This window comes from Trachypithecus francoisi, unplaced genomic scaffold, assembly GCF_009764315.1.
Source record: "Trachypithecus francoisi isolate TF-2019V2 unplaced genomic scaffold, Tfra_2.0 Lachesis_group7, whole genome shotgun sequence".
In the NCBI taxonomy this organism is placed as follows: domain Eukaryota; kingdom Metazoa; phylum Chordata; class Mammalia; order Primates; family Cercopithecidae; genus Trachypithecus; species Trachypithecus francoisi.
The window spans coordinates 8046686-8055535 of NW_022681472.1; the positions used below are offsets into that span (position 1 = coordinate 8046686).

At 47.1% G+C, this 8850-nt stretch overlaps 1 protein-coding gene across 1 annotated transcript; it reads left to right on the forward strand.

Moving 5' to 3' along the window:
- Positions 1 to 3896: 3896 nt before the first annotated feature.
- NPBWR1 (neuropeptides B and W receptor 1) lies at positions 3897 to 8453 on the forward strand. Its single transcript, XM_033202681.1, has 2 exons — positions 3897 to 4088; positions 4445 to 8453. Exon 2 carries the CDS (start codon positions 4642 to 4644, stop codon positions 5626 to 5628), a length of 987 nt encoding a protein of 328 aa, XP_033058572.1. The 5' UTR covers positions 3897 to 4088; positions 4445 to 4641; the 3' UTR covers positions 5629 to 8453.
- The last annotated feature ends 397 nt before the right edge of the window (positions 8454 to 8850 follow it).

An 8850-nucleotide genomic window follows, 5' to 3' on the forward strand; every position in this document is an offset into this window, starting at 1 on the left:
CGTGCCCAGCCAACATTAAATCTTAAGTCTTAAAAATGATCTTCTTTGGTTCCATGTCCCATTTCCAGACATACTGAATGGTGAACCTGTCTCCACAGCTTTGGGCAGCCCTGCTTCCAGGGCAGCTTGGTGCCTGGCTTGAATCCTGGCTCCCTGGGACTAGAATCACACACTGGCTGCTCTACTGCTCTGGGTCAAGGGAGCAGATCTGCCCCAGCTCTGCTGGGCATTGGGCTTCACAGGGACTCTCTGTGGTGCTCCACACCCTCGGAGGCTTTTGCACTCTGTGCCTTTATGAGGGCACTAATTCCATTAATGAGGGCCCTGTTCTTAGTACCTAGTCACCTCCCAAAAGCCCATACCCAAATACTATCAATTGAGGATTAGCTTTCAATATATAATTTTTGGGGAGACAAAAACATTCAGACCATAACAACCCTAATACTATCTTTAACTACATTTAATATGCTATGAACTCAATACTTCAATTCAAAGACATTGTCAGACTGGATTAAAACAAATGTTCTAATGCTTACATGGGATCCACATTACATACAAAGACACAGAAAGGTTTAAAGTAAAAAGATTTTTTAAAAAAAGCTATTCCATGATAATATTAATGGAAAAACAGTTAATGTAGCTGTAATGAAATCAAACAAAAGTGGACACATATAGCAAGAAGTAGGAACCTAAAGATGTTAAAATGATACAAGGTAATATATACCTATAATATTATAATTATATGTGATATATTCTGTATTATAATGTTAAATGTATAATCATTTGATAAAATAAAATAACATGATGATAAAATCATTATAATCAGACTATCAAGATGAAAGGGTAAATTCTACAGGAAAATATAGTGATCTTAAACTCATGTACCCTTAATAAAACAGCATCAAATTATGTAGTGAAAACTGGCCAGTCATGGTGGCTTGCACCTGTAATCCCAGCACTTTGGGAGGCCAAGGCGGGTGGATCACTTGAGGTCAGAAGTTCAAGACCAGTCTGGCCAACATGGTGAAACCCCATCTCTACAAAAAATACATTAAAAAAAAAAAGTAAAAGAAAATTAGCTGAGCGTGGTAGTGTGCCCCTGTAGTCCCAGCTACTTGGGAGGCTGATGAAGGAGAATCACTGGAACCCAAGAGGTGCAGGCTCCCACCACCACACTTCAGCCTGGGCGACAGAGTGAGTGAGACTCTATCTCAAAAAAAAAAAAAAAATTATGTAGTACAAATTGACAGCATACAATGAAAGCATAAGTAGAGAAATTCACACTCATTAACTGAAATTTTCCCCCATCCCTTCAGTAACTAATGAGACAGTTAGATAAAAATATTAACAGAAGCCAGGCACGTGGCTCACACATGTAATCCCAGCACTTTGGGAGGCTGAGGCTGGTGGTTCCCTTGAGCTCAGGAACTCGAGACCCACCTGGGCAACATGGTGAGACCCCATCTCTACGAAAAATACAAAAAATTAGTCTAGTGTGGTGATGTGCACCTGTAGTCCCAGCTACTAGGGGGGCTGAGAGGGGATGATTACTTGTGCCCAGGAGGTTGAGGCTGCAGTGAGCTGCAATTGCGCCACTGTACTCCAGCCTGAGTGATAAAGCAAGACCCAGTCTCAAAAAAAAAAAAAAAAAATCTATAGACAAATTTGAACAACATAGTAAGTCTGACTAGTTGACAAATTTAGAGTTTTGCACCCAACAAATGCAGAACAATTTTTCAAGTACACATGAAATAATTAGAAAACAACTATACACTGGGGAGTAAGTTTCAAAAAATATCTATGAATTGAAGTAATACTGAGTATGTTCTCAGTTTACAGTGTAATTAGACAGGAAATCAACAACAAAAAGGGTGGAAAATCTCCAAATGGTTGAAGATGATCAACTATATACATACATGTGTATATACACATAAACATATATACACACGTATACATGTATATACACATATATACACATGTATACACCATATACACATGTATACACATATATACACGTGTATATACACATGTATATATGTATACACACGTGTGTATATATGTGTGTGCATATAGTTGATCATCTTCAACCGTTTGGAGATTTTCTATTATATACATTTTTTCTTTAACTTTATCTGGTGTTTTATCATATAGTGTTTCTTATGGACATAGCTTAAGAATCGTCTGTTTTTTTTTTTTCACAGAAAGCATGAAACTGCAGGGGAGCTGATTTGTATAGATCCCGGTAAAAAGATAATTGAGTAGGTAAATTCCAGGGAGCTTTTGTACAGTGGATCCCCCTGTCAGTGGCTTTGGAGTGCCCCAGTTTCAGTTACTCCTGGTCTACTGTGGTCTAAAAATATTAAACTGAAAATTCCAGAAATAAACAGTTCCTAAGTTTTCAGTTGTGTGGGGTTCTGATTGGCGTGATGAGATTCAGCCATCTTACTCCTTCCCACAGAGGGTGAGTCCTCCCTTTGCCCAGCGTTTCCCTGCTGTCTACACTATCCACCTGTTAGTCACTTCACGTTCTGGGTTATTAGATGACTGTGGCAATGACCAGTGTGGTATGTTCAAGTCGCCCTGATTTTACTGACTTTTTGCCCTTATTTCTCTCTGGCTCCAAAGTGCAAGAGAAGTGATGCTGGCAATTTAGATATGCCAAAGAGAAGCTGCAAATGCCTCCTTTAAATTAAAAGGTAAAACTTCTGGACTTAATAAGAAAAGAAAAAAAAAATCATATGCAGAGGTTGCCAAGATCTACTAAAAACAAATCTTCTATCCATGAAAATGTGAAGAATAAAAAAGAAATGCATGATAGTTTTGCTGTTGCGTCGTTTTTGGATGGAAGAACAGAAACATGTTCCCACTGATGGCAATGGGTACTATCCACGGTTTCAGGCATCCACTGGGGCTCTTGGAACCTACCCCCCACAGGTATGGGAGGGTTACTGTATTTCTGGCCCTACAGTCTTCTACTGGCGACTTTAGGTTTCTCGGGATTTTAGGCCCCTTTCTCTAAGATGCATCCTAGAGGACCAGAATTGCACTTTATTTGGGCTTTGCCTGCTTTTGTGGAAGGGAAGTTTACTAGAGGATATAATCTCGTGTTTTAATTTGCTGTCTCTCCTAAAGGGAATGTGGAGGGGAAAAAAAGCAGAAATTGGAAATAACCAATATTTAGTTAATTTCATTAGATTCTCAGGGGAACTGGTGAGGAACCTAAGATGGTTTCCGCTTCCTAAAGGAAGAATCCAAGGTCCAGGGAAATAGCAACAGAGGAGTTCAAGACTGCTCCTGCTAGTCCTTCCTTGGCTACTCTCCGGTGTGATGGCAGGATAGCTTTCATTTGCAGGAGAATCGGGCATGTGTGTGGATAAGTAGAGAATGTGTTGAAAAACTTGCAACATTTTATGAAATATGCATTGTCATGATTCTTTAAAAGGCTTTGCGGAAGCCGTTTGTCTTTACTGATCAAGTCTTCACTTACACAAAAGTAGAAGTAGAAGTAGTTTTAGAAAACATACTAACAATCTTCTATCCCCTTGAAGACCAGAGTAGCAGAAAACAGGTGATTTGCATTATAAAATTGCACTCACAGATTTCACATTACATTAGCCCATTTGTGTTACGGTGTTTAAAAAATGCAACAGAAGCCCCCCTGCATTGTTCTCCTTTAAAAATAGATCACTTACACCCTAACTTTGTTTTTCTTAAATTCGATTAACAGGAGAGCTTTCTATTATTTCAGATGGAGTGAGGTTGCACTACTAGGATGGAAGAAAGGAATCCCTTAATTTGGGGGGAATTTCTGTTCTCTGTTAGTTCCAAGACCATTTTACTGGGGGTGGGGGTTGGGCTCGGCGGTCGGGGCAGTGGAATGCAGTCGCGGCTGCGCCATCCCTGCACTTCCAGGCGCGCGGGAGGGACCCGCGGGGACGCGAGCTGTGGACTCTGGCGAAGGCGGGGAGGCAGGCAGACATCCGGAGGCGGACAACTAGCCAGCAGGCGTCTCAGCCTCCCAGCAGCCAGTGGGCTTCTCTCCTGACAGCTCCAGGAAAGGCTGGAGCTGGTCCTTCCCGGCCAGCCAGGTAAGGTAAAGACTGCTGTTGAGCTTGCTGTTACTGAGGGCGCACAGACTCTAGGGAGACCGAAGCTTGCCACTGCGGGATTCGGTGGGGAGACCTGGGTCTACTGAAGTTTCCTAAAAGAGAGGAGAAGGGTTTGTATTTTTCCTACAAAGGGGAGGATTCTTCTCTCTCTAGCATTTCGTTTAATGTATTCAACTGGTAGAAGTGAGATTTCAACAGGTAGCAGAAGCGCTCACGTGGAAGAGGTTTAGGGCGCGGCGGCGCCCCCCTCCACACACACACACACCTCAGGACCGCGCCTTTTTCTGAAGTTACACGTCGACGAACTAACCTATGCTTTAAACTCCTCTTTCCAGTCCTGTGAGTCCGCAGCAACTGTGGGCCGTGGGGTGGCTGGGAACGGCATCCTCCTCCAGAAAATCTAGAGAACGGCTTGGAGAGCTGAAGCGAGCGTCCGCGAGCAGGTCCGTGCAGACCCGGGCTTCGGGACCGCTGAACTCCGTGGGGCGGCCGTGGGGGACGCCGGGTCGCCGGATCCTGTGCCCTCGTTGAGATGGACAACGCCTCGTTCTTGGAGCCCTGGCCCGCCAACGCATCGTGCCTGGGCCGGGCGCTGAGCTGCTCCAACGCGTCGACTCTGGCGCCGCTGCCGGCACCGCTGGCGGTGGCTGTGCCGGTTGTCTACGCGGTGATCTGCGCCGTGGGTCTGGCGGGCAACTCCGCCGTGCTGTACGTGTTGCTGCGGGCGCCCCGCATGAAGACCGTCACCAACCTGTTCATCCTCAACCTGGCCATAGCCGACGAGCTCTTCACGCTGGTGCTGCCCATCAACATCGCCGACTTCCTGCTGCGGCAGTGGCCCTTCGGGGAGCTCATGTGCAAACTCATCGTGACTATCGACCAGTACAACACCTTCTCCAGCCTCTACTTCCTCACCGTCATGAGCGCCGACCGCTACCTGGTGGTGTTGGCCACTGCCGAGTCGCGCCGGGTGGCCGGCCGCACCTACAGCGCCGCTCGCGCGGTGAGCCTGGCCGTGTGGGGGCTCGTCACACTCGTCGTGCTGCCCTTCGCAGTCTTCGCCCGGCTCGACGACGAACAGGGCAGGCGCCAGTGCGTGCTGGTCTTCCCGCAGCCCGAGGCCTTCTGGTGGCGCGCGAGCCGCCTCTACACGCTCGTGCTGGGCTTCGCCATTCCGGTGTCCACCATCTGTGTCCTCTATACCACGCTGCTGTGCCGGCTGCATGCCATGCGGCTGGACAGCCACGCCAAGGCCCTGCAGCGCGCCAAGAAGCGGGTGACTTTCCTGGTGGTGGCGATCCTGGCCGTGTGCCTCCTCTGCTGGACGCCCTACCACCTGAGCACCGTGGTGGCGCTCACCACCGACCTCCCGCAGACGCCGCTCGTCATCGCTATCTCCTACTTCATCACCAGCCTGAGCTACGCCAACAGCTGCCTCAACCCCTTCCTCTACGCCTTCCTGGACGACAGCTTCCGCAGGAACCTCCGCCAGCTGATAACTTGCCGCGCGGCCGCCTGACTCCCCCATCGTCCAGCTACGAAAATGCTCCGCCACCCCTGGCCCGCGCAGGAGGAGCCGCCACCAGAGTGCGGGACCCGACAGGCCTCCTAGGCCTCCCGGGGAAACTGACTCGCGCCCCATCCCCAACCTAGCAGATCGGAAGCGCCGCGGCAGCGCCCGCAGGTTGACCTTGCCCTCCAGGTGATGCGCGTCCATGCCGGGTGAGGAGCACTGCGGCTAAGATAGCCACGCCGAGCGCTACCTCACGCCGAGGTAGAGGTAGAGGAGGGCAGAGGAGGAGGCGGGTATTGCTGGGAACCACCCACTCCCTGCCCTGCTCCCTGCTCCCCCACCCCGAGCCCTGGTCGTCTGGAACCTGGCTGGAGTAGGGAGCTCTCTGCGCCTTCGAAGGGAGGCCCGAGGACGCTGCGGGCGCCCCTCGGCGTCGGCTCCGCGGGGCCCCTGCTGTAGCTGGCGCACAGCTCGGGCGGGTCACCTTGTCCTCCGCGCGCTCTGGGAAGAGGGTTGGGCGCGAGCGTTTGGCGCCCACCCTGTGAGACGCACTTGGCCTGGCGCCGCGCGCGGAGACCGCTGCCGAGGCCGCCAGCGTCTCTTCAACTCGGGAAAACACACCAACTCCGGGTGCCCCATCGGGGTGTGAGTACACCCCTGTGTAGGAGTGGTGTACGCGCGTTTGCGGAGGCATGAGATGCCGGGAAGGAGGGTGGCGCTTGGCTGTGACTGCCTAGAATGTGAAACGAGTAGTGATCCTTCTTCCTGTGTGCCCCAACTCCTTCTTTTCTTTGCCTTTTCTCTTTCCTATCCGTAATCTCCCCTGAAAATGTCTCAGACTCCCTGAGCAAAGAACCCGGAGTAGCCCGGGCGCGCGGTTCCGGCGCCCCCTGGAGGAGCCAGCGGCCGGGCGCTTAGCGTCCGAGAACCGCGGGGCTTTGTGGTGGAGCGCTCGGGCTGAGCGCGCTTCACAGCGCTGCGGCGCACTGGTCATCGCTGCTTCTAGAGGACGCCAAGCCCCACGCCCCATTCCCCCAATTGGCCTCGTCTCTTGTCTGACTTAGACCAGTTTGTTGTAACTGTTCATGTGTGTACTGTTTTTCAGGACTGAAAACTTTATGAATAATGTACATGTCTTAATCTCACGAGTTGCCATGAGGATCAAATAAGATAAAAAGAAATGCTATCTATTCTCTTGTTTTCCCTTTCTCTGCGTTTCCTGGGCCCCGCCTTAGGGGCAGCAGGAAGCAGAGATGACCGATGGCTTCAGGTTTTTTCTGCTGGACTTTTCACAGGGAGCTGTGGATTACCTGGGCTTTATTCCTTAGTTGTAGACAGCATCCGGCAGGTAGTCCCGGTAAACCGGGTAAATACTGGTTCTGGAGTCACCAGGGATACTGGCCAGCATCCTGCCTGTGTTTTTATCTCTGCATATGGAAGACAAAGTGGATTGAGAGAGAAGACTGGCACTGGGTTTGCCCAATCCTCTGCAGTTTAGCCTTAGATATGAGGGCCGAACCCTAACCAAACTTTGGTCATTGATTATGGTGTTTTAAAAGGTATTAATCTTTGGGATGAAGTCCAAACAGGATGAAAATTTCTATAAATGTTTGTTTCCTATGTCATATGTGAGACAAAATGTGAGCGTTGCAGCAGATTTTGTTTGCTTAGTTTGGCATCTTCAATCAATTTCTCAATTATTTAGGTTGAAAATAGCTTTTAATAAATATTTGGAAGAGAAAAAACGCCCCCCTTGGAATGGGGGGAAGCAAACCCCCTCTCTGATTTTGGTGAATGAGAATTGCTTTCTTAGCTCTCAGAGTTTTTAGGAACATTGAAATAATTCATAGCCATCAGTTTAGAAAATATACATTTAAAAACCTTCTGTCTTGGGTGGCAAATAATAGTAAATTGTTTAAAAGAAAGTTTTCATCTGCAATGAGTTTCAAATGGTGGACCTCAGGCCTCTCTCTCCTGGCCGGCTTCAGAGGCTTCTTGGAATTCATTTTAGTATCTTCTGAATTTCTAGGAATCATTCTATTGATTTTCCTTAAAACTCTCTAAATTATCTCATGAATCCTCTGTAACTTTTCAAAATTAAAGTTTTAAACTTAGAGTAACTTCTAGATTTACCTAAGTTGATGGACAAAGAGTAAGGTGAACATTTGGCTACAAACCCAGCTGGGGTGATTGTCTGGATTCAATTCTCATCAGTCTTAATAAGCTCAGTAACTGGACTCAGATGGGGGACAGCTGAGTGATCTATCTGTCCACTGTTTCATCCCTACAGTAGATTGACCTCGAGCCTTCTTGGAATCAATGGAGATGACTGCTGGAAAAATACACGGGCTGACATTGCTATTCATCCCCAGCAAGGCATGGATTGGCTTCTGAGTATGCCTGTGGGATTAATTAGGACTCGGTAGTTCAGTTCCTCCTGGGCTTTCTGATCAATGGATAAATTGTTGTATCATTATTTCTAGGTCGTTGCCCTTCATATGAGCATGTAGACTGTACATCTCAGGCTTCCTTTTTATGCCTTGGGTAATCAGTTGAATAAATACACACATAAGCCAGACAAAAGTAGAGTTTATTCACATCATTGTATTGCAAAGGTTTTAACACTGTGTTGAATTATTGCAGTTTCTGTGTAAACTCTATGGTTTGGTTTTACCACTTTGAATAGTTAAAAATGTCTATTTGCTTTTACCTAATTTAGTACAGTTACGTAATGTATATGCTTATGTTTTCTCTTGATAAACGCAGAAACTCTATAGTCCATTGTAGAGGAGCTCAGTTTAAAATAAAAGCTGAAACATTCTGTGTAATAAGTGAACATTCTATTTTCTGAGAACATGTTATTCACAATTCAGTCACCTTAGCATTTGTGCAGTATTATTATTTAAAAATACTGCCTTCATTGGAAAAGTGATCTAATGAATACTCAATGAATAAATAGAATTATTTGACAGAACAAAATTAAGAATGAACACCCCCACCCCACCTTTTAATTTGGTTGATTGTGAAAATGATGCAAAGCTGCTGATAAACGCAGAGATTCCAGAACTTAAGCTGGGCAGAGAAAGGATGCCAAGCTTTTACCATACCATCAAAAGCCTCATTTCTTAAATATTTGAGCAGCTATGTGGAAGGGGAGAAGGGAAGATAAATTGCTTGAATTATTAGCATATACATCGCTATCAGCAATATGCATAGACATAGCACAAA